This window comes from Chrysemys picta, chromosome 11 (assembly GCF_011386835.1).
Source record: "Chrysemys picta bellii isolate R12L10 chromosome 11, ASM1138683v2, whole genome shotgun sequence".
In the NCBI taxonomy this organism is placed as follows: Eukaryota; Metazoa; Chordata; order Testudines; family Emydidae; genus Chrysemys; species Chrysemys picta.
In genome coordinates this window covers 13,571,658-13,597,226 of record NC_088801.1, presented here as the reverse complement: position 1 = coordinate 13,597,226, position 25,569 = coordinate 13,571,658, and the positions used below count along the sequence as shown (strand labels likewise).

At 43.2% G+C, this 25,569-nt stretch overlaps 2 protein-coding genes across 15 annotated transcripts in view; one reads left to right on the top strand and one right to left on the bottom strand.

Moving 5' to 3' along the window:
• Window positions 1–15,060, bottom strand: part of PARP9 (poly(ADP-ribose) polymerase family member 9) — a 27,114-nt gene extending 12,054 nt beyond the window's left edge. For 2 of the 13 annotated variants that reach the window (XM_065561544.1, XM_065561546.1), the window contains exons 1-6: window positions 14,840–14,938; window positions 6,066–6,105; window positions 4,930–5,321; window positions 3,687–4,528; window positions 1,379–1,609; window positions 1,074–1,292 (exon numbers count right to left, since the gene is read on the bottom strand). In XM_065561544.1, coding sequence (XP_065417616.1) covers window positions 1,074–1,292; window positions 1,379–1,609; window positions 3,687–4,528; window positions 4,930–5,071 — 1,434 coding nt within the window. In that variant the 5' untranslated portion in view covers window positions 5,072–5,321; window positions 6,066–6,105; window positions 14,840–14,938. Of the gene's footprint in view, window positions 1–1,073; window positions 1,293–1,378; window positions 1,610–3,686; window positions 4,529–4,929; window positions 5,322–6,065; window positions 6,106–11,699; window positions 12,552–14,546; window positions 14,682–14,839 lie in introns of those variants that run through there. The other 11 variants (XM_065561543.1, XM_065561547.1, XM_065561549.1 and 8 more) reach the window with 10 other exon arrangements.
• DTX3L (deltex E3 ubiquitin ligase 3L) lies at window positions 14,408–25,569 on the top strand. Of its 2 annotated transcripts, none has more exons than XM_042843123.2 (5): window positions 14,408–14,809; window positions 16,383–16,618; window positions 17,718–19,262; window positions 21,223–21,440; window positions 25,021–25,569. In XM_042843123.2, the coding sequence occupies exons 1-5, from the start codon at window positions 14,518–14,520 to the stop codon at window positions 25,088–25,090; spliced, it is 2,361 nt and encodes a 786-aa protein (XP_042699057.2). In that variant the 5' UTR covers window positions 14,408–14,517; the 3' UTR covers window positions 25,091–25,569. The 2 variants fall into 2 exon arrangements, with proteins under 2 accessions (XP_042699057.2, XP_008166053.2); XM_008167831.4 differs by having other exon boundaries at window positions 14,684–14,864.

The window sequence follows — 25,569 nt, the reverse complement described above, 5'->3', positions numbered from 1 at the left end:
ATTATGTTTGGACTCCCTTACACCCAGTTACTGATACCACATTACACTTCACATCTGAATTTGGTCCGGAGTATGATTCAATTGTCCATGATAGCCTTTCAGAGCAGAAGCAAGAGCATAATGTAACATTTTGGCCAGCCCACACTCTATTGTGCCGTATATTACTTTTGCTACAGTATACAGGCTCACTCCTCACCTACTGAAGTCAGTGGGAGTTTTGGGTTCAACGAGAACAGCATCAATTTATAATTTATAATTATATTTTTATGTATATAGATACCTAAAACAGCCGTGTATAAATCATCTGGGCCAAATTCTCTGCTGGCATAAACTAGGACAGTTCCATTGAAATCACCAGCAGACAATTTGGCCTCAGGTGTCTACAGCCTGGTCTACCATAAGAAGGCAAAGTCCTTTGTAACAATACATTGCTACAGGAGATGATTTGACAGAATTTGCTAAGTGCATTTCCCGTGGCGTAACTTCAGTAGAAGTACTTTAGGAAGTCCCCAGTAAGTTGGAAGCAACAACTTCACTGTATACTGTATGCCCCAGGAACTTCAGGAGGCCTAAGGGACAGCCATGCCATTGGGGCTACAGATAGGAAGGCAACTAAGTAAGCTCCCCAGGGGACTGGTGGATTTCCAGTCAGAGTTTGTCTGAAGTTCCTGCCAATTGAACCAGCAGAGACACCCCGTCTGCACATTTTCCCTTCCGCAGAGCCATGCACCAGGGAGAAAGCGGGCAACTGGGCAAAAGAGGGAAAGCACTCTGCAACGCTAGACTAGAATTCATATTCCCTGAGGATTTGTTTCTTACATAGGCTGATTCCTGTCCCCTGCCATTTATTGTCTCTTTCAGGGAAAGATGTCATTCAAACTCCAAGTCCAACCTTGCCAGGTTTGATCTTCCCCTGGGTTTATTCACAAGACACACCAGAGGCTTGCTATCTATTGTTACAAATGTAACATATAGTTTGGTATGTAAAGTACTTTAGCTTGTAGAAATTCAAGGAAACTTTCTTCATGGTTATTGTGAGTTCTTCTACTTATAGTTAACACTAAATACCTTACCTTGTAGACAAAACTGTTATTTGGATGGATCACAAAATACACATCTAACTTCCTCCCAGGATGTTCCTTTGCAAAGCTTAAAACTTCATCAATCATAATATCTGCCACTTCATCCTTTCGCAAATGTAATACTCCAGATCCAATTACTGGGAAGGAAATTGAAGGAAATGGAGGCTCCTGAATCTTAAGCAAACATCTTGACATTGCAGTTTTTAGTACCTGCAGAAAAAACGGAGAGTTTTAGACCTTATTTTACTTTTTGACATGAAAAAGAGGAGTGAAAATCCTCTCTAACAGAACATCACCTTGCGTGAATCACTGCTGCTTTGTGATGACCATACTATGTGGAGCACAGACTTGCAGGCCAGATTGTATCCTTTTGTCAATATGAATTTCTCACAAGATTGAGGAAGTTTTTGAGACTCAAACCGAAATTCCTGCTGAAGAAATGAGCCTGCTTTTTGCAGAATTGCTCTTGAAATGTTTCCTCTTGACAGATCATCATTTATGACCACAGAATTAACAATAATTGCAGTCTGGAAGACAAGAACACAAGCTCTCAGTATATTTCACTTCAGGTAAATGCATATTCTACCTGCACTGCAGTCAGATCCCCACTTCAAATGTACCTGTGCAGCTGGTGGAATTTTTTCTTATAAAAACTCCATCCATCCAGAAACTTCACTTTTTAAGGGACATCTACACTACATGCTTCTTTCAATGTTGTGTAGAATACATAACAGCGCAGTCTCCTCCCCCCACCCCACCCCCAGGTTGAATAACAGTGTAGCCAGTGAGGTAAGGCTTAGGCAAGTAGAGTAAAGACAGTTGGAGAGTGTGCTTATGTACATCCCCTACACTCGTTCTACTCACCCAAGCTGTGCCTCACCATCTACATTGCTTTTTTTAGCATTGTAGTGTTACTGCCTCCCTGCCGCTGGAGCCTTTTCCCAGTGCAAGGAAAGACTCCAGCAGTCAAGCTGGGGAGATGGGGAAGGAAGCAGCAGAGAAAGGGTCCACTAGCTCCCCACTGTTGGAGCCCTTCCCCTCCGCATGGAAAGGCTCTGTCAGGGGGCCATTCCTAGAGCCTTTCCACTACAGTGAAAGGCTCCGGCAGCAAGGAGCTGCTGAAATGTTCCCCGTCTCCCTCTGCCAGAGCCTTTCACTGACATGAGTAGCTACACACTGCAGCAGGCAGTAGATGCAGCAGGCTTTTCACTGTGGCATGTAGCTACATGTAGCCTACACACCACCACCAGTGGTGTGTACTGTAGATGTAGCCTTAAAGTAGTAAGCACTGCCGGTCACGCAAATAGTCCTCACAATCTTGTGTACTCAGGAGGAATTGCAAAATTATGGCTGCCTTCTGTGCAGGAGCACTATGAGAGGATGGAAATCCCTAAGCTTTCTCCTTCTGCCCAACACATACTCCCTAGGGCTGCTGTAATTTGGAACTAAGTTTGTGAAATGCAACATTTTTGCTTATGGTATTTTGACCACAGAAATAATGAGTCTAACCTTAGCTTGACTGTTTAAGAGTAACTAAAAATACAAGGCTTTGGGCTACACCCATTCAATTGCTCAGAAGAAATATAACTTTCTATAGTCAGTTGATAGAATTTCTCCCTCATCAACCAAAGGTCATAATTTATTTCCACATCTATAAAAACAAACTTCTTAAGGAGTCAAGATGTTTCTTTAACAAACAAGGTATGGAAAATTCTGTGAAAAATGGTCTGTTTCAAACAAATACTATCAGGTGATGCAGCTTCCAATCTAATCATCCTTTCTGGTTTGCCCATAACTAGGATTGCCATGTTTTTTACCATGCTATAATAAATTAAATAAAATACTGGTTAAAGATGATGTGTACACTGGTTTTAGAAAATATCTTAAGCTGTTGTAGTATATACTGAATGCCCCAATAGTGAGACTGAGGGCTGGTCTACACTAATGCTATAAGTCAATCTAAGTTACGCTAGTTCAGTTACTCAAGTTACGTAACTGAAATCAACATAACTTATGTCAATTTACAGTGGTGTCTACACAGCACTATGTCAATGGGAGATGCTCTCCCATTGACTTAGCATGTCTTCACCAGACCCGCATAATCAACACCGCTGCATCAATCGCAGCAGTGCCGATTTAGCCAGTAGTGTAGACATCTTCAGAGGAGCATTCGTCCCATTCCAGGAAAACAACAAAAAAAGCAGGACATGATAGGAGCTAGGAGAGAAAACTTCTTGGGGATACATTAAAAAATGTTAACTATTAAAATATTACATTAAAAAAAAGTAAATGTTAACGTAGAGTCAGGACAGTCAATAACTTTATTCTATGTGTTGTTGTTTTCTATCCTCTCATAGCAGGGCTCACTCAGAAAGAAAACTTTTCAAATTCAATAGCTATATTATAAGACGACACCTGGGTATATATTGTTTTGGTCCACTGATTCTAATGTTGGGTGGCTAAAGACAAGAGGACAAGATGCATATTTACTCGATCAATACAACATGCCCTCTAATCTCTTAGGATCCAATCCTGCAAGGTGCTGGGATGCAACTCCACACTCAGCACTTCACAAGATCCTCAGGGTCCACTGTGAAGACTTACTTGCTGATCTTCAATTTGTCCTCTTATGATATGTAGGTGAAGACCATTGATTGTGATGGAATCTTGAAGCTGGTTTGCTGAAGCTGGCAGAGTCTCCTGAAGTGAGTTGATGTCACTCCTCCCCAGCAACTTTTCACAGGCCCTTTTCATTGCTGCAACTGTGGGCTCATCAATGTTCACCAAGTGGATTTCTTTGATCCAGCCAAATAATGGAGCTAGCTCAACAAAATTCTTTATAGTCTTTACAATCACATCAGCACATAAATCTAGTGGGAAGCCAAAAATTCCTGAGCTCACTGCAGGGATAGCCAGAGACTTTATATTATTATCTGGATCATTAACATATTTCAGGACATTTATAATGGCTGCCTCAAGTGTTTGACAACATCTCTCACTTTCATATGCAGACCACCTTGGACCTACTGTGTGGATAATTTTCTTACAAGAAAGCCTGCCTCCACCTGTTACCGCTATTTGACCAGTGGTGAGTTTTCCATGACGCTCAATATAACGTTTACTCTCTTGTTTAATTTCTAGCCCACCAGCTTTCGCCAGGGCAAGAGCAAGGCCTCCAATATGGTGCAAATATTCATTGGCTGCATTCACCAAAGCATCAGCATTATGTCTTGTCATATCATCCATCCAAACAGATATCTCAATTCCTTCCTTCAGGGTTTTCCTGTATACTTCAAGAGGACATCTTATACTCTTAAGAACAGATATACAACCAAACTTCTTCTCAATGAGGTCACGTAGACAGCTCTCTCGTCTTGTAAGGATTTCATAAACATCTTTACTGATGGGAATTGTTAAGCTTTCCTCCTCTGTATCCATGCTGGACACTAGATAATAAATCAATTAAGAGAAATGCAGTGATCCAATGTCAAGCACATTTTTAATGCACAGCATATTTTAAAGTTTTCAATCATTATTTTTTAAATTGACTTGGGATGATAAGGGAAAATTACTTACTGATCATTTCTTTTGTCAGAGTCTTCACTTCTCCCATTCTACCTCAGAGACACAGTAAGGATATGCAGTTTTTGGCTCCCTTTACCAATAAAGCAAGGAAGCAAAGGCCTTATATAAGCCCCAGTCTGGCCCTATTCTTGCTCATTCACTTGTCAACTGCCATGACTTTAACTCTCCTCCTACCCCAGCCGGGCCAATTCTTTGTGTCCTAAATCAATGTGCAGCCTGTAAGGACTCTGTCCTATGGACCAGGTTACATTTACACCCTCACCTTTGTTCCAATCAAGTGCCTTTCCCTGACTTCCCAGAAGGAACTCTTCTTCCTTCCTCTGTCCATGTTGACTTCCCTGTCTGGGTGGTCCCATCATCCCATCCTTCTTCCAGGCCTTCTCACCTTTCTTCCAATCCTTCATGCATCACCACTAATGTGAATTTCAGGAGCGTGGGGAGTCCATTTTGATTTTGAGGAACAGAAGAGGCTCAGCATCAACATTCTGGAGCTGCCAGATATCCACCTCATCCTACAAACCTGTGAACACTTGGTTTTCCAGTCCTATGTTCTCACCCAAAAAGCTCACTCTTTAGTTCTGCAGCTCCTCACAGGCCCTCCCTTTGAACCCACAGAAGGCACATTCTCCCTGCAAGTCTGAACTTTAAGCAGCACTGTAGAAAAAGAAAATGGGCCACCATCTTGTTTCACATAAATCACCAAACAACTGTCAGATCAATTTTTTTTTATCATAACCCCCCAGATAGAACTAGCAATGAAGAGCTGCACAGGTCTTTATACCATTACCAATCCCAGGAGATGTATACTCCTCTGTGTTGGTAGATTTCTATAGAACTACATACAGTAGTCAAGTATTAGAGGGGTAGCCGTGTTAGTCTGGATCTGTAAAAAGCAACAAAGAGTCTGACGAAGTGGGTATTCACCCACAAAAGCTTATGCTCCAATACGTCTGTTAGTCTATAAGGTGCCACAAGACTCGGTTACTTTTTACATAAAGTAGGTATCTTATTAATTTGTTTGTGTACATTCTTACAATTTGCATGAGTTTAACCACACTTTTCAGCTGACCTACAGTACCGATTTCTCTGCACAGTTAGAGTCTAAAAATAGACAGTTCTGCATCTCATTGTTAGTAAGGTGCACTGAATTTAAACGGCTTTCATCAAAACATCTTTTCTTTAGCACACCTGTACTGTACTTTTAAAGGTGTGAGGAAACCACATAAAACTAACGAAACATAAAACTGACATCCGTGTCCAAGTCGTACGTTTTGGTTTGCTTTCAACTAAACCATTTGCATGCTTTCAACTTTACTTGTTTAAGCGGTAGTTCAAAGAAGAAGGGTATAAATTTATAAATTCTAATCTGCTCCATAATGTGAAAAGAAAGAAGCTTACCTGAATCGTAATCCTCTTCAAGGGTCTCTGGATTGGACGTCTGTGAAATAATACAAAAAATAAGGGGGAAAATTAAACATATTATATTACCCACACATATAAATATACTCTAGTGAGCATGTGCAAACTAAGATTTTTCTAAGGTTTATAATTTAGCCAAACGTGGACAGATTTTCACAAGGATGGCAAAAGGATAAAAGGCCACTTTCCTGCCAAATTTCAATTCCCTGCTCCAAGGCCTGGGAGAGCTACAGCTTTCCAAAGAAAAGGTCACCTGAATTTTCTTAACATTACAACAAGAATCTTCTTAACATTCAATACACTAAAAGGCAATGTATTTTTCCCTAGCCTTGTTCTTGGAAATGGCTCAACTTTTTGGCTGAAATTTTCAAAAGAAAAGAAAAAAAAAGAAAATCAGCCTGAGACAGACATCCATCATGGAAAATTTCTGCCTGAATGGTTAAAGATTGGCAAAGTTACAAGCAAGTGAAACCACAGTCTTATAATGGGAAATGTCAAACAAATTTAATAACAGGCTGTGCTACCAGCTCCACCTATAATATATAAAAACATTCATAAATAATGAATAACAGTGGAACTTCTACAAAACACTGTTCAAAAACGTTTATGTAAACTGATTCCTGTTAGTCAACCTATGATCAAACTGATGTGCACGCACACACAAATATTTCCTTAAAAATCACAGAGCATTTATTTTGAGGGAAAGGAGAAATAAAAACTTCGATATATACTTACACTACACTACTTACACATTTAATTTAACACAATACTGAAAGACTGCCCCCTTCACCTCAGCAAAAGCGGCACAACAAATAAGAATAAATAAATGATCAGAACATCAAATTAACTTTCTCTTGGTTACGTTATCCACTTCAGGAAGCTGTTATCTACTCCAAACTGAAACATGCCCAATGTGGGAAAAACAACCAGTCTGGCCAGGGAATGTGCTGGGTTAAATCTTGCAAGGCCAAATTCACCCAATGCAATTTTATTGACTTCCTACTCATCATCAGGGAAAAACTTGGGGGACAAAATAATCCCTGCTGTAAATCCACTGAGGTCAATAAAATTGCACTGGGGTGAATTTGGCCCTGCAAGATTCATCCCAGCACATTCCCTGGCCATGCTGGTTGTTTTTCCCACATAGGGCATGTTTCAGTTTGGGATAGAGAACAGCTTCCTGAAGTGGATAATGTAACCAAGAGAAAGTTAATTTGATGTTCTGATCATTTCTTTATGTTTTCTTCCTGCCCTTCCTTAGGAGATGGTAAGGGGCCTCCAAAGGCCATTTTCCAATATATTAGAAGTGCAGAGCACTTGTGTGAGATGGAGGGAAGCTTCAGGGCTGGGTGGTGATGGGGCAGTAGGGAAGGAGAGGAGGGGTACTCCTCAGTCCTTTCTCCCTAATGACCACATAGCTGCATCAGGAGTTGTGCTGACCAGAAACCCTGCTTGGGCCTGGCTTTAAATGTCTTCAACAATTTGAGCAAGGAAATCTTTTGGGAATGGGAGGGGGGTTATTCCTTGGGAAAGGGTCAAAACAGTGGAGCCCAAATCTAAATGAAGGGGCTTCCGCACAACTCTGGACCTGAGCCTGTGTAGGGAGGGATAGGAGGCAAAATTTAAAGCTCTCCCCCTGCCTGGATGTATAGGCCCTTTTAGCTGACAAATCTTCTCCCTTCTGCAGGCACGTGGTTTATTTCCCTGACTGTCAAGCCAGGTTACACACTAAGACAGAACCACCTATTGGCTACAATTCTGCTTGTTTCTTTCAGTCTAAATCAGTAATCCCTCCAATATCCTTATTCCCTTAAATACCCTGACTCTGGCACTTTGCGCCCCATCCCCGAATACTTCTTTGACTCTCCTTTCTTCCTGGTCACTTACCAGCATCTTCATCATGTTCCCCATCTTCAAGCCCCTTCTCCTCCCCACCCCCACTGAGTCCTCTCCTCCCCTCCAGCACCCACCGGTCTAACTGCCTTTCCCCAACAGACTTTTCCTAACTCCCCTGGAACCCTCCAGGCAGGTTGCCATGGTGCTCCCAGACGACTGTCAACAGGAGTTTCAGCCTGCAGGCTCAGCATCTTATTTTGCACATTAACCTTCAATCCCTCTGCGAGGTGGTAAATACTATCCTAGGAGGGAGGGGACATTACCCCTGTTCTGCAGCTAGGACAACACAGACTAGATAGATTCAAACCAAAATTTTCCAACCTGGGGGCCTCAGCAGGCTCCCAGATACCATGGAACTGGGCACAGTATAAGAAGATGGATAGATAAGGATTATAAATTGCCTGGTTAACTTCAGAGGGACTCATGGGTGCTCAGTACCTCTGGTAATCTAGCCATTTGTGTTGGTGCCTCACTTTAGGCACTCAGTTTTGAAAATTTTGGCCTCGGTCATTTGTCTAAGATTAAAGAGAGAGTCAGTAGCTGATTTTGACTCAGAGTTTCTGCCTCTCAGACCTGTCCCCAGACCCAGGGGCGACATATGTGGGCGGGGGGGGGAAGAGGGGCAGCAGGGTCACGCCTCCCCCATTTCTGCCAAGGTTTATATTTTTATTTATATTTTTGCAGGGAGTGGGTTCAAAATATACACACACACACACACACACACACACACACACACACACTTTCAACAGTTACGCGTTGCCTCTGCCCAGGCCACTAAATACATTGCTTCTGTGTATGACATACAGCTTATAGTAGAGCTCTGTAAGCAATCAAGGAACCAACTGAGATAAATGCTATAGACCTCTTTGCATTCATGCCCCGGTGAGATTTTAGTACTTCTACTACATGAAGAGTTCAGCAAGTCAAAGCCATCATGGGCAGCTTTCAAAACTCCATATCCTACAAAGCATATTCAGCAGGGAATCAGCGCCACAGGACTGTAAGGTGTTAAATTAGCACACCCATTACGAATATCTGTGCTAGTTAAAAGTCTGAGGCTTGATCCTTATCTTCTTATCATGTCCTTGTTTCTCCTGACAATTTATATAGGAACATAAAGCTGGGTTTAACCAGCTGCTGTCATCACAATGACTGAGGTGGATTAAAACTAAAACATTGCCCATTTGGAGTCATAGGACTCAGTTGCTGCCTGTTGTAATGCAGCGAGTGAGACAGTATATGTGGGGGAGGAGGAAGGAAAGGTGATATGTTGCCCTCTACTAGCTAGGATGCTACCAGCAGTTTCACGAGTTCTCATTTAACTCAAGTGCTAGAGGGCTGTGTTTTTGGCGCAATATCAATAACTTATGCCAACTGTTCATTTTCTGAAGACCAAATGTCTTCATCTAGATGAGTCACAATTTGGAAGGGTTCTGCTCCAAATCCAGATATTACTCCAGGCCCTAATTTCTTTCTTTAGAAAAGAACCCATTATTTATTTAAGAAGTTTTAACAAGTTTACAAATTCTTGCCATGTAAACATCAGCAACAAAACAACCATTACAACAGTTAGCTTTTGTTTAAAGAGACATACAGCAATATATAAACATCAGATCTTTCTATTTAACAGGGTGTTACCATATTACACAGTGAGCATCATTGCAATACTTCTGTCATTTCTAATTATTTTATTAAATTTAATGAAATTTCTATATGCACATATTTAACAGACCAGGTATGTCTATCAAATGCTAATATTAACACAAAATGGACAGGTGGGCTGAGTTTTTTTGCAAGTGAATGTACTTTGTCTGAGTACTGAATAAAAGGTGACCAAATATCTATCTATCCATCCATCCTCTGTGTATTTTGTTGGGTACATAATTGGTGTGTTAATTTTTCCATAAAAACAATCTCCCATATTTTTGAACCATTCCTCAATGGTTGGGATATTTTATTTTATTTTCCAGTGAGAGGCTACTAATAGCCAAGCAGCTACTAGCAGATGAGAGATAATTCTTCATTTACTTTTGTATGACCATTTCCAATAGGAAGCCCCAGGAGGATTACCAAAGGATCGTTTGGTAATAAGTATCCAATAATCTGTGATATTTGATTGTGAACTGCAGCCTAATACTCTCTAATGATTGGACATGTCCACCATATATGCATAAAATCTTCTCTTTCACCACAATTTCTCCAATATTCATCCCTATTCAGTCTTTACAGACGCTCCCCGGGTTACGCAAACCTGACTTACGCAAATCCACACTTATGGAAAAAGTTCCGTAAGCTTTTTTTATTTTTATTTTTTTGGCATAATTGTTGGGTATACATCTCTGACTTACGCAAAATTCGACTTACGCAAGGCATTCCACAACGGAATGCTTGCGTAAGTCAGGGAGCGTCTGTATGTGAATTTTTAACCTGACTGGTGTGAGGTACCACTGTAACACTGAGGATGCTAGTCCTCTTTTCCAGATCAAACCCGATTCCTCTGGGGTAATTTGTCTATCCAGAGCCTTTTCCCAGACATATGGGAAATTTTCATATGGACAATTTTCTGTTAGGAAAGCTGGCTGCAAAGATTGATATAAATTAGTTATTTTTTTATTTCCAGATGCCATCACTTCCATTAAAGTTAGCTTTCTGTATAAAACACATTTCCTAGAAAGATGAGAAACATAGTACCAGGGAAAGTACTGAAAGTATTGGTACCAGGGAAAAGCGGAACAATTCAAATTAGTTTTGATCTCTAAATAAGTTAGAAGCGTTTCTTTACTGAATAGTTATTCCTTATCCTTATTCCTTATCGTCTGTGCAAAAGGCTCCATAGCCAGTGCAAAAAGTAAAGGAGACGATGGACATCCCTGACTAATCACTTAGCGTAATTCAAAAAGGAGAGATTTAACCCCATTAACTGGCACCACTGCTTTTGGGCTGGTGTAAAGAGCAGTTATGCATTTAAGGAATTGGTGACCAAAGTCCATATGTGACAGGACTTGAAATAGAAAGTTCCTCTCTATTCTACCAAAGGCATCTAGTGATAACAAGAGAAATTGATTTTTTTGATCTGGCATTATGGATGATTCTGAATATTGTCTGACATTTGTCTATCCTTATTTAATTCAGTTTGGTCTGGATTTATATAAACTAAAGCATAAACTGCAATCGGCTAGTTAGTATTTTTGTTAAAATCTTAATTTCATGATACAACAGAGATATGGGCCTAGAGCAGGGGTCGGAAACCTTTGGCACGTGGCTCGCCAGGGTAAGCACCCTGGCAGGCCGGTCCAGTTTGTTTACTTGCTGCGACTGCAGGTTCGGCCAATCGCGGCTCCCGCTGGCTGCGGTTTGCCGCTCCAGGCCAATGGGGGATGCGGGAAGTGGCGCGGGCCGAGGGATGTGCTGGCCGCCCTTCCCGCAGCCCCCATTGGCCCAGAGCGGCGAACCGGGGCCAGTGGGAGCCGTGATCAGACAAACCTGCGGTCGCGGCAAGTAAACAAACTGGCCTGACCCGCCAGGGTGCTTACGCTGGCGAGCTGCGTGCCAAAGGTTGCCGACCCTGGCCTAGAGGAACTGGACAAGGTAAGGTCTTTTCCATCTTTAGGGGAAAACTACCACAGTAGCTTCTTTCATATATTGTAGAAGTTCCTCCCCTAACAACATGTCATGGAAGACCTCTCTCAAAGGACCCACTAATACCTCCTTAAATACCTTGTACAATTCAGCTGGAAAGCCATCAGGTCCTGGAGTTTTACCACTTTTCATACTTGCTACTGCCTCTAGGATTTCTTCTTCGGTTATTTCTTAATCAATTTTGCTCATCTTTGGCAAGCCTGCTACTTCCAGATATTTTTGAATAACTTCAGAGCTTAGAGTATCTCAGGTATAGAGATTTTTATAATAAGCAGCAAAAAATAGCACATATTTCATTCAGGTGTGTAACTAACTTTTGCTGATTTTTCTTAATTGATGGAATAATATGTTGCTCTTTAATTTCTCTAAGCTTTCATGCCAATAGCCTATCATTTTTATTTCATTTTTCATAAAACATCTGCTTTGCATACCTTAAGGCTTTTTCAATGGGATTTGTCATCAACATATTCAACTTCCCACTAATAGTTAATTGTTAATATGTTTTTTTCTGAACCTGTATTTTTATGAATATCTTGTAACCTTTTTAGCTTCTGTTCTAGTTCTGTTTTTTCTTGAGCTGTTTCATTCATCAATTGAGAGACTCTGCTAATCAACTGACCCCAAATACTGCTTTTACTGCCTCCAGGAGTCCGTATAATTTAATTGGAAATGTTGAACAATGTCCTCTTTAATTTCTGCAATCCCATCTTTGCCCTTTTGGAAATGCAAAGCATGCAGGCGGGTTATGTGTACAGAACTAATATAGAGTCAAACTTCTGCTAAATGGAAACTTCTGCTATTTGGTCTCTCAAGCTGCATTAAAGGTGTTATTCTGTCCCCTTCCTGGTCTCCTCCAGGCCCTAATTTCTGTACTAGACAAAATCAAAACCCCAGCTCCAAATGCTTCTAAATCTTGGGAAACTTTATTTCTAAAGGCAAAACGCAAATGCTGTAGCTCATTAACAACAAAAGTACAATCAGCTACCATCACTGATGTAAGGCACAATGCCAGATCTCCTCTCCTTTAAATCAATTGTGTATCAGTGGAGTGACTCCTGATTTTCACAGATGTAAGAAGAGAATCAGCTCCTCAGATCATGGAGGCCATCAAAGAATGCCTCAGGGCCAGGTTCATAGAAGCCCTTAAGGTGATATTAAATATAGGCAGTTTTGCTGATGTGCTGGCACACCAGGAGCAGTTATACAACCGTACATTGTAACATAGGTGCATCTGCACAGTGAGATACATGCAGTCATATTTACCCAAATGATTTCAAGGATGTTCAGAAAAATGCATCTGCAAACATTTCAGTAAATGCATCTACACACATCCAAGGTCCTGATCCCACAATTAGTTCTTCATGAGCAGAACCCTGCACCACTGACTTCACTAGGGAACCACACAAATGCAAAAGTCTGCCCCCACAAAGCTCACTGCAGGATCTGGGCCCAAAACTAGGATTGCCCACCCTCCAGGATTGGCCTGGAGACTCCAAGAATTATAGAATACCAGGATTGGAAGGGACCTCAGGAGGTCATCTAGTCCAACCCACTGCTCAAAGCAGGACCAATCCTGACAGATTTTTGCCCCCATCCCTAAATGGCCCCCTCAAGGACTGAACTCATAACCTTGTGTTTAGCAGGCCAATGCTCAAACCACTGAGCTATCCTTCCCCCCCCCCCCCCCATTAAAGATTATGTCATATGATGAGACCTCCAGGAATACATCCAACCAAAACTGGCATCTCTAGCCCAAACATGTAAAATATACCAACACAAAAATATCGGGAACGTCACACTTTAAAATCTCAGATGCATTTGTGATATATTAATTTATCTTAAAATAGTAAAACAATTCAATGCAAAATAATACTTGAATGCAAGGCTATGGGTGAGAATTTAAATATATACAACTCAGAAAAGTGTCATATGGTTCCCCGGTCAGCCATAATTCAGCCTCAGTGGAAGCACATAACAACTAAGCCAGACATCATGAAATAATGCCAACTGTTCATGCCACAAGGGACCATCACCTACTGGCTGTAAGAACCCTATCCGGGGCAGCATTCTCTCAGTTCAATCAGTGTAATGGAGTCACTCTGATTTACATGGAGCGTTATGAGATCAAAATCTACTACCACAAACTCAGACCTATGTAAAAAGAACAGGAGTACTTGTGGCACCTAGAGACTAACAAATTCATTTGAGCATAAATTTGTTAGTCTCTTTAGGCTACGTCTACACTACCCGCCTGAATCGGTGGGTAGAAATCGATCTCTCGGGGATCGAATTATCGCATCTCATCGGGACGTGACAATCGATCCCCGAATCGACGCTTGTACTCCACCAGCGGAGGTAGGAGTAAGCGCTGTCGACGGGGGAGCCGCGGAGGTCCATTTGCCGCCATCCTCACAGTGGGGTAAGTAGGCTCCGATACGTCGAATTCAGCTACGCTATTCGCATAGCTGACTTTGCGTATCTAAAATTGACACACACACACACACCCGTAGTGAGGATGTAGCCTAAGATGCCACAAGTACTCCTGTTCTTTTTGCGGATACAGACTAACAGGGCTGCTACTCTGAAACCAGACCTATGTGCCATTCAGCTCCTGGGGCCAAACTCTGCTCCCTCCCTTGTAATCAGGACTGCACCGGGCTAGATCAGCACCGGATTTGGCCCTCTCTGCCCCCCCACCCCCGGCTTTGCTAGCAGGGGGTTACTTTGCTGCTCCGAAGGAAGCACCGTCCGGGCGCAAACAATGCCCCCTACCCGAGCCCAGGGCACCTGGGGCCGTACCCCACCCCGGGGCGAACTCCGCTGCCCCACCCGGGTGCACGGGGCCCGCGCCTCAGCAGCGGTCAGGGGGGCCCTAGCGAGCCCGGCCCGCCCCCACATGTGCCCTTGGCGGGGTGGCCCCGGTACCTGGCAGGCGGGCCGGAGCGGCGCGGGCGGCGGGACTGAGCGCGGGGCGGGGAGTTTCTGTTGTTTGCAACCGACGCTCCGGACGCTGGGAATCGAAAGCGAAAGTTTGCAGCCGCCAGCTGCAGGCCCCGCGCGCCATGGCCGCCCTCCCGGCCCCGCTCCTGGTGTGGGTCTCTCCCGCGCCCCGGCCCGGCGACAAGCTGCCGCTCAAGCTGGAGAGCTACTTCCAGTCCGCGAGGCGCTCCGGGGGAGGCGAGTGCGAGGTGAAGCCGGGCCCCGAGCCGGGCACCTACCTGGTGTGCTTCCACTTGGAGCAAGGTGAGGGGTGGGGTGCCAGGCCCGGCTCGGCCCCTGGCTGGTGCCCTCGGCATGGCCCACTCCACTCTGGCTTCTCGAGAGGGGCGGGGGGCGCAGCCATATAGCTCAACAGCATGTCCGTGCATGCCAGCCCCAGAGGGGCCGGGGTGTGTGTGCTAGCCATGTCTTGGGGGTGGCTCGCAGGATGTGCCAGCCGTAGCCTGTGTGTGTGTGTATGTGTATGTATGTATGCCAGCTGTGCCCCAGGAGTGTGGGGGGTGCAGCCCGGGAGTGCTAGCCGTGCCCTGGAGGTGGGGGAACACGGGGTGTGCCATCCGTGCCCCCAGTGATGCAGAGTGCCAGCCATGTCACTCAACAGCATGGCAGCAGCACACCAGTTGTGCCACAGGGATACAGTGTGCCCGTTGCACAATGGGACGGCATACCAGCAGCATGTCACAGGTCAGCATGTCAACTGCGTCACTCGGCATGGCCGCAGTGTGTGCCACTCAAAGCATTTTGCCAGCTGCTACTCAGTAGGGGCGATGGATGGTATATCAGCTGTGACGTTTAGCAGGATGGTGCTATGCCAGCAGTAGCCACCTGTGGGCATGTGGATGGGAAGGTCGTATACCTGCTATGCCCCTAGGCAGCACCCCAGCTGTGAACCTCTCTGTGTCGGGTATGTGAGCTGTGCCACATGCTGGCTGTGATACTCTGTGTAGACAGAGCAAACTTTAGGTGATCCTATGTCACTCACATCTTGGTCCTTAGGCCTGGTCCCCACTAACCCCCCACTTCGGACTAAGGTACGCAAATTCAGCTACGTTAATAACGTAGCCGAATTCGAAATACCGTAGTCCGAACTTACCGCGGGTCCAGACGCGGCAGGGAGGCTCCCCTGTCGATGCTGCGTACTCCTCTCGCCGAGCTGGAGTACCGGCGTCGACGGCGAGCACTTCCGGGATCTATTTATCGCGTCTAAACCAGACACGATAAATCGATCCCAGAACATCGATTGCCTGCCGCGGGACCCGGAGGTAAGTGTAGACGTACCCTTAGTGTAGGGGCATGGTCAGAGAGAAGGGAACATGAATGGGAACTATGGTGGCCACTGACAACCAGCATAGATTTCTTTGAGATGCACAGATGAAAAGTGCTATATAACAGTTAGGTGGTGAGCCCTAATTTGTACTGTGGACTGGGTCAGCAGCTAATGGCCCCAGCACTGGGACAGTACAAAAGAGGCTTGAACACATCTCATTTCAAACCTTAAAATTCACAGTATATATGTTGTGTGAATTCCTTGGGAGTTGTTTTTCCTCTTCCTTCCCCCTTGTGTAATCATTCATAGGTGTGCAAAGTGGGTGTAAAACCTTATCAGATCAGAATGTTAGCCTTTTACACTCATTTTGCACATGGTAAAATGACTACACAAGGGGCAAAGCAATGGAGAATCTGACTGTTCACTGTTCATTGATACACCAGAATAAGCAGAAGTTCCCCCCTCTCCCCCAATTTATTTCCACCTCACTATAGATAAGAACCGCGTGAAATCACGTGAAAACCATGCCCTAGAAATTGATGGCAAAAGTCTGAAGATATTTATCCAGGCAGATTCAGAAGTAGAGGATCATGGAGAAAGCCAGCCTACACCACAATCCTTGGGCCGATCCAGCACTTCAGGCTTTTCACAACTTCAGAAGAAAACTGATAAGAAACAGCTTGGTGAAAAACATGATGCCAGTTCATCTTCTAGAGCATTTACTGAAAAGGTATGTTTAATAGAAAGTAGAAAAAATAATTCACCAGGCTCTCAAGGTCTCATGACTTACACCTGTACACCTCTGCTTCCATACACCAGTTGGAGAGAAAGAGCTCATTTCACCTTCTAGCCAGAATAGAAGAGTTGGAAATTGTTAGTATGCATTAGATTTATAAACTTCCCAGTTAGCAAGCACTGAGACATGTCCATACCTCTAATTAACATATAGACACAGAGTATGGCATGGTGACTTGTAATGCAGTGGTAGGGATTTGCAGTCATAATTATGTTTGTGGCATGTGCGTGTCCTCTGAAATCCGGGGACATTTATATTTTTCAGAACCAATTTGTATGCCTGGGTTCCGACTGAGGCACATATAGGAACCCTTTCAAAGGAACTAATAAGTACAATCAGATATTCTATTCCATATAGGTTCTTATATTGCTCTTGTCATCATAGAATCTGAGCATGTTCCAGTACTACAATAAGCGTCAGGCACATCTATGTCAAGTGGTTCATTCTCTCATCCTCTCCAGAGGATAATTGAACATCTAATGTAGTGCTTTGTTTTGGTGGGATTTTGGTTTTGGGTTGTTTGTTTGCTTGTTTGTTTGTTTTTTAATGTACGTACTGCACTGTGCTTTTGATAGGGAAAGCAGGTCAAAGAAGTATGCCTTGCACTTGGAGTCATGAGGTTTGTGATGGTCCTTAGTTCCTGTGGCATAATGAATAATACTAGCAAAGTAGATCGTGAGTTGCTTTTCATGTTGTGCTAATGTGCACTGGGTCTCAATTTAAGAGAGAACTGTGGATGGCCTCTACATTGCCCCACTGAAGCTCACATTAGAAGATGGGAGTTTTTTCACAGATTTCATTGGGAGCAGGATTGGTTCTCATGCATGTGTACATAGGGATACTAATGGCAGTATATCAGTATACATGAGTTCAAAGAAGACTATATGCAAGAGTGTTTATATACAGTAAAAACAAAATAATCTTGGCAAGCTGAGAACTAGAGTAGAAAGATTTTTTAATTAAATATTTGAAAGAACAAGCTGAACATTTTAGGAAAGCTGATAATGATCTCTGCTTGTTCTTTCATTTTCAGATTTTTCTCCATGTGTCTGCAACCTTGAATACCGACCTGTTCACTAAACAGGAAAGACAACAAGTGACCACTCTGTGCCCAAACTTAAAAATAGAAAAAAATTCTAGTAACAACGGCATCGAGAAAGTGACAGGAGACTATGCAGATATTGAAAAAGTGTATCACTATTTTGATGAACTCCGTATAAAAAATGACCAATACACTGATTTTTCACACTCTGAAAGAAATGATTTGGAAGATGTGAATGAGAATGGTTTGGATGAAGTGAACAATATTGAAGTTCCATCAGCTCTCTATGAATTCTTTAACCATGTCTACGAAGAACAAATTAAAGAATTACAGCAACGTTTTAACGTAAAGATAAAAAGCAAAGAGGATGACAAGGGACTCACTTCAATAAGCTTCATATCTGTTGGGAGTTCTGGATCAGTAGAGAGAGCTCAGCAGTCTTTTATCACTGATTTTCAGAAAGGAATAGCAGATTTAAAACAAGAAAAAGTTTCTTTGACAAACAGTTCCCAGTTAAATGAAACACTACTTAAATTAAATACCAGGTTTAGGAGTCTTCTTGCCAAAATTGAAGGAAATACAGTAATACTGCGTGGTCCAGCAAATGAGATTTTGGCTGCAAAAAAATTTCTTGAAGAAAAAAACGTGAACAGCCCACTTGAAAAACCTATGAAAATAACATCTGAAGCTTACACATATAGGAATGGAATTGAAGTTGATTCTGTTGGGCTTAAACTCTTGGAAACAATATTAAGTAAAGAAATTGAAGTGATAAATCAAACATTTGATACCATAATGGAAAACAAGGGCTCTCCACAGAGCCAGAAAGCATGCATCATATTTAAACCTAAGAACAAAGATTCAGATATGTCTGTACATGCTTACGAAAGCTTCATTAATGCATTTCAGAAGGCCTCAGCAATGATAACTGAAAAAGACCTCTGCTTGAAACTTTCAAGTGATCAGAAAAAACAACTGAATAAATACTTTAATAAACTACAACTGGAAAACCCAGGTATAATACTTAATAAAAAGGAGGAGAAACTCCGTTTAAAAGGATTACCAGATCTTCTGCATGCTGCTGAAAAGCACATCAGGAGCTTTCTTTACACTGAAGGCCCTGTAAAGATTAACGAAGGGACCCCTCTCATTTATGGTACCAGCTGTAGAGGTGCTACAGGAACTTCCCTGGATGCAGATGATGACGGGAAAATGAATAGGGTTCTTCCCAAAGAACAACCTAGACCAAAGTTAGCAGGAGGAGAGGAAGCCAAAGATGTGTGTGCCATTTGCATGGATAAAATCCATCAAAAAGAAGTACTGCAAAAGTGCAAACATGAATTTTGCAAAGCATGCATCCAAGAGGCAATGAAGTATAAGCCTGCCTGTCCTGTCTGTAATACATTCTATGGACTCATACAAGGAAATCAACCAGAGGGAACAATGTCTGTCTCAAAGTTTCCTTTTCCAATCCTTGGCTATCCTCAATGTGGGAGTATTACGATTGAATATCGTATGCGAGGTGGAGTTCAAACTGTAAGTATATTTGGAAGTGTGTAGAAGCTGTTAGTTAACAAAACCAAACTCGAATATAGAATCTAATATTTTTCCATTTTTATATCCTAAAGAGAGTTTTTTTTTAATCCAGCAGATATTTATTCCAATATTTTTGTTAGGCTCTGGTACTCTGAATATACATTACAAATCTCAGTTTTCCAAATAGGATCTCATGTCACATCACATTGTATTATATTTCTTTATGGAGTGCCATTAATATGCAGTACTAACACCCAATGCTGGGTCAGAGCTACAAGGGAAACACAAAAATATCAAATATTAATCAATACAAATGAAAGATAAAACCAAAATGGTAGCCCTCACTGTTATACGCAAAGGGCCTGTTTCTCCTTTCATGTAGGTGTAAATCTGGAGTAACTCCATTGAAATCAGTGAAGTGATGCTGGTGTAAAACTGCTGTGAGAGGAGAATCAGGCCCAGCGCTTGGCTAAAGAAGTGTGTAGTGCATTGGGGGAAGGAAATGATTGTAAGGGCTTTGGATTATGTTATGTGTTTGTACAGCACCTAGCACAACAGGGCCCTGATCAAGATCCTTAGGTACTACTGCAGACCAAATAACACTTGCAATGACATCAGTGGGAAAAGCAAAGGGAGAGGAGACAAGACAAGAAAATGTGAGAAATTGAATGAAGGGGATGGGCAGGGAGGAAAGGAGAGATGAGATCTGGTGAGGCTATTGAAAGTGAGGGTGAATTTCAGTGACACCTCAGATACACAGGAAACCAGTGAAGAGGTGAAAGAGAAGATGTGTAAATAGAAAAGCAAAGTCAAAATTAAGCATGCAATGTGATTTTTGAACAGACGGAAGGAGTTGGAGAATGGTTGGGGAGATGGGAATAAATAAGAACATAAGAATGGCCGTACTGGGTCAGACCAAAGGTCCATCCAGCCCAGTATCCTGTCTACCGACAGTGGCTAATGCCAGGTGCCGCAGAGGGAGTGAACCTAACAGGTAATGATCAAGTGATCTCTCTCCTGCCGTCCATCACCACCCTCTGACAAACAGAGGTTAGGGACACCATTTCTTACCCATCCTGGCTAATAGCCATTAAGCTAATAGCCTGGCTAATAGCATTGCAGAAATTGAGGTGGCAGATTCGTTTTCACATGTTTTTAGTATATCTATGGTATACATAAGGCCCTTTGTTTTGGGTATTTACTGATTTTCTCTGAAAAATTCTGGGGTTTTGAAAAAGTCAGTTTTGGGAATTCACCAATTTTTCACCCTAACTTTGGCTTTTATGGGACCCAGGAATTGTTCAGAGATGGGCAGAGAGCCGAGGCCTGTCAGCCAAGACTGCCCAACTGCAGCAACAGGCCTTCAGGGAACTGAACGCTGTGCCCTATGAGTACTGGCCCCCGTATCGGGCAGACATCCTCCTGACCCCAGTCCTTCAGCATGGTCCCTTCCACTTTCTCTAAAGTGTCGGGAGGGAGTTCTGTCTAGGCAGGGGAGCCAGTACTCACAGGGCACAGTCTTCTGCTCCCCTCCTGGCCATTGGCCCTTCAGCATGGCTCCCTCTGCTCAGTGGGAGAGCAGACCTGGGAAGGGTCCTGGGTCCTGGCAGCTGAAGTCGCCTGATCGCTGCAGTGACAGGCCCATAGAGTGTGGAAGGCTTCCTCAACTGCTATATAATGAGGTCCCCTGCTGCACCCTGTAAGTACTGGACACTGCTCCCCACCTGCCCACTACATCCTGGTACTGGGTATCCCTCCGCCCCTGTGAGTACCAAGCATCACTCTCTTGCCCGCTGCCCTTCGCTTTTGATTTTTACTGATTTCCCCTCCTGCCGCCCTTCTCCCCATTTTTTTGAATTGTAATAAACACTGATACATTCTCAGGAAAAAAAATGTAAAGAGCCAGAAAGGAGGGGCCTTGGGTATACAGACCATTTTCGTTGTATTCTTTACAAAACAGAAAAACCATCCAAACCCCGGCAGACGATACTCTGGAACAAATCGAACAGCATACTTACCTGATAACAAGGAAGGAAGAGAAATTTTGCAGCTGCTTAAAAGGGCCTTTGACCAAAGATTGATCTTCACAGTGGGGCAATCACGTACTTCTGGTGCAAATGATGTTATCACCTGGAATGATATTCACCATAAAACAAGCATGCATGGTGGACCTGAAATGTGAGTATTTTTAAGTGATTTTAGTGCTTGCCAAAGATGCTAGATTGACAGGCCTGTACTAAAGCATTTTGGTATTGCTAGCACCAATGCAAGTTACTGGCACTTGTGTAAAACATCTTGAGTCACACTCCACTGCCTTGCGCCTTGTGTTGTCATTTACGCCTGTGCTAAGTGGGTTGCTGTAAGAATCCTGATATGATACATTTTACACTCAGTTTGCACAGGTGTAAATAACTACACAACGTGCAAGGCAGTGGAGAAACAGGCCCCTTGTATCAACGCACACAATGTCTTTCAGTAATGCACAGGCATTAACAACACCATTGCAATTGCACCTACTTTAGGCAAGGCTAAGCACCATTATATACTCCACTCAGACACTCTATTGTTGCAGAGCCGGTGTGGTCAGGGAAAGCAAGCACTGTAGATACAACAATGCAGTTATTCCTCCAAATACAATTCTACGTTGCACCCCGTGTGACACTCACAGTTAATGGCACTGGCTCTGTCACCTCTCAAGCGTGCTACTCAACTGATCTCTGCTCGCTGTAAAGTACCTTCCTTTCTTCAGAACAAGCAGTTCTGAGACCAGATGTGGTAGTACTCTCCCTGTTTCAGCTTTACCCATCCCCCAAGAACCAACACCCCAACTCCCACCTCAGCACATGTCCCAGATACAGAATGAAAAATACCATATGAACATTCTGTAAAAACATGCACATTTGGTACAAAATTGGTTTTAAAATTATTTGTTTGTCCTATGAGGCCCCACCGAGGTCATAAATAAATACATACGTACATACATACCAAAACAGAATAATCAGTCAAATTAAAGAGTCAAATTACAAAATAATTGAGTATGTAAATGAACCCATTTTTCTCACCACCTAGATCAGTGGTTTTAAAACTCAGGTCGCGACCCAGGTCAGCACCGCCGACCGGGCAGTTAAAAGTCCCATCGGCCGTGCTGCCCAGCTAAGGCAGGCTAATCCCTACATGTTCTGACACCGCACTGTGCACTGAAAGCAGCCAGCAGCATGTCCGGCTCCTAGGCGGTGGGGCCACAGGGCTCCGCATGCTGCCCTGGCCCCGAGCACTGGCTCCGCACTCCTGTTAGCAAGGAACCGGCCAATGGGAGCTGGGGGGGCAGTGCCTGTGGGCGAGAGCGCCTAGGAGCTTGACCTGCCGGACCTAGCTCTGTCCTAGCTCCTGCCAAACCTAGCTCTGCCCACAATGCCAGGACAGGCAGGAGGCCTGCCTTAGCACTCCCACTGCGCCACTGACCGGGAGCTGCCCAAGGTAAGCCCGCACCCCAACCCTGCACCCCAATCCCCTGCCCCAGCCCTGAGACCCCTCCCAAACCCAGAGCGCAAATCAGGCAGGTTTTTTTAAATTACAGTGTTAGAGTTTTGTATGTTATTTACCAAGAAAACAAGTTACTGGAGCTCAGAAATTGTATATACTATATATTGGGTTTAGTGCAAGTATTAGTGTAACCCACAGTATTACAGTGGTTAGCACTATATTAATAAACTTCTCTACACTATCATGAGAAAATGGTAAACTATATTACTGTATAAACTATCGAGGAGAAAAGATATTCTTGTGATAAAGGATAAGACTAAAAGAAAGAAGATGTGGGGCCAAACTGGGAGCCAGGTTTGCACCAATTTGCTGTCACAGGCCATAAAGCAGCCTACTGGTGCAAGGGAAGATTCCCCCTGCATTGAGGAATCCCTAGGTGCTGTAGAATCTGGGTAATTGGCTGTATGCCACTGCCCTTTGCAACCCAAGGCATGTAAGGGCCATGTCAGTGTGAGAGCAGTGCCAGACAAAGTCACTAAAAATTAATGAAAGTAATAGTATATCCCTGGCACAGGAAAACAGTACAACAGAAATACTGAAATAATTGAAATGCTTTGATATGGACACAGTGATATTGTCCTCAGAGGAACAACAGATAGTCAAGAAGGGTATACATGGCGGACAGTAACTGAAATACATCCCCCTTATGATGAGCTGTATAGACCCTACAAGGGAATGGACACCAAAGTGTTAAAAAGGAAGCAGTCATGTCCCCAGTTTCAGCCAATGGGCAGGCTAACAACAGCCAGGGTAAAATGCCGCAATCCAGAGACAGAACCGCTCTGGAGGAGCTCCACAGGGTCAGACCAGAGGAAGCTGCCCAGAGAAACCATTTTACTGCCAGAATGGATCAGAGAAGATTACCAGACAGGTACCTGCAAGACCCTGAGGTAGGAAGCAACTCAGAGAAGCAGCAGGAGATTTAAACAAAACAAGTTTCTGACTGTATCACCCAGGGTCCCTGGGCTGGGGCCCATAGGAGAGGGTAGGTCTGTGTCTCCTACCCTACACTGACACTTGCGTGAAGACTGCCAAGACCTTTGACTAGAAGTAGAAACAATAACAGGAATATTGGACTCTGGCTTTGTGTTCTTGCTCTAACTTACTTTACTTCTGCCCTGTTGAAGAAAGAAAGGAAGAAACCTGTAAAGAGGGATAGAAGAGGCCCTGAGAGGAAGGCCAAACTCCTGGGACAATTGATCAAAAGACCACTAATGGGACCATTAGAACTTTGGGTGGTGCCAGATTCCTTTTAGTCCTGGAAGGGGAGAGACACAAGTAACCCAGCCAGAGGTCAGGAGTTATAGATGAAGACTGATGTATATAGGTTCCATCCCTGAACCAACTCAGGGACATTGAGGCAGGGACAACTGCAGTTCCGTGTATTGCAGGGCTGAGGTCCTGCCATTGACACCTCCTGCTTTCCCATAGCTTCTAGCACCTGAGTTCCGTCTCCCCTCCCCAGAAAACATTCAGCTTCCCAGTAAAGGTTTCAAAAGGTTGAATATGAATGGTTAAATATACACACATCAAGTTATGGTTCTGTTTTAAATCATTTGAATGATCTAACTGGACTGTTAGAATACAACATGCTGTCAAATATTGGTAGTTTTGTAATAAGGTATGTACTTACATGTCAAGATCCTATAATTGAAATGTTTTATTGTAAACCATCTGAAATATTCATAAGGCAGATGGGACATGTCCCCACCCGTTAGCACAAGAGTCCCACTGCATCACTTAGAGCAACCCTAAGGATGTTCTAATTTGTACCAGGATTCACATTGCTTCCTGGATGGCCTGAGATCAAAAGACAGGAAAGACACCACTTTTGAAGCCTCCCATGCCACCCCCAGTTCTGCCTAAGCACTGTGCCTATTTTGAGACAATTGGGGCCTTATTTTCAGAGTTGCTGAGCACCCACAGTTCCCATAGACTACAAGTGGAATTATAGGTACACAGCAGGTCTGAAAATCCAGCTCAGGGTGTCAGTTTGGGCACCCAAAACGAATGGCTGCTTTTGAAAATTTTAGCTTTAACCTTTCTGTGCCTCACTTTTCTTACCTGTAAATTAGGGCCTGTTTGTTTCACAGAGCATCGCAAGACTGATGTTTGTAAAAGTGCTTTAAGTGATTTTAATGGAAGGTACTGTAGAATTGGGAAATATTGTTTCATTATGTAAATGGCCCAAACAAGTCTTCTCTCTTTCCCCTAGGTTTGGTTATCCTGATCCTAATTATCTGAAACGTGTTCGAGAAGAACTGAAAGCAAAAGGAATTGAATAAAGACATGTCAGCCAACTGCTTTTAAGCTGTGTTCACTATAAGATATAGCATTTACTTAAGTATATCAGTTGATTACAGATGCATAAAGTTTAGAGGACTTCTTCCAAGAAAAACACAATATTGCTGTATTGTCCAAAACTCCCAATGAATCCAGAGGCCTGGCACCTCTGAAAATCAGGACCTGGTTCTGAGTCTTTGATTGCATGTACAATAGGTCTATAGGCATTGCATTTTAAATTGCTTTTAGCTTTTTATTTTATCTTGCTTGTAATCACAATGTATCTTCCAGTATGTGGATGAAGTGCTCTCTGCTCATATAGATTTGATTGTTGTAGACATTTTACTTTACTGATGATATTTTACATTAACAAAATAATTGTTTCTTAAATTTACAGTTATAAAGCATATGGCTCTGATTGAGTGCACTTGGTGATTATTAGCTAAGTAGTTTTCACAAAGTAAAAATGTGGTCTCCTTCA

What these genes read in the sequence shown, in the direction of transcription:
- DTX3L (XM_042843123.2), top strand. Translation starts at nt 14,518, where the DNA reads ATGTGCCCTTGGCGGGGTGGCCCCGGTACCTGGCAGGCGGGCCGGAGC. An exon ending in CTAGAGCATTTACTGAAAAG is followed by an intron (nt 16,619 to 17,717) that starts GTATGTTTAATA and finishes TTTCATTTTCAG; the next exon opens with ATTTTTCTCCATGTGTCTGC. An exon ending in TGCGAGGTGGAGTTCAAACT is followed by an intron (nt 19,263 to 21,222) that starts GTAAGTATATTT and finishes TTTACAAAACAG; the next exon opens with AAAAACCATCCAAACCCCGG.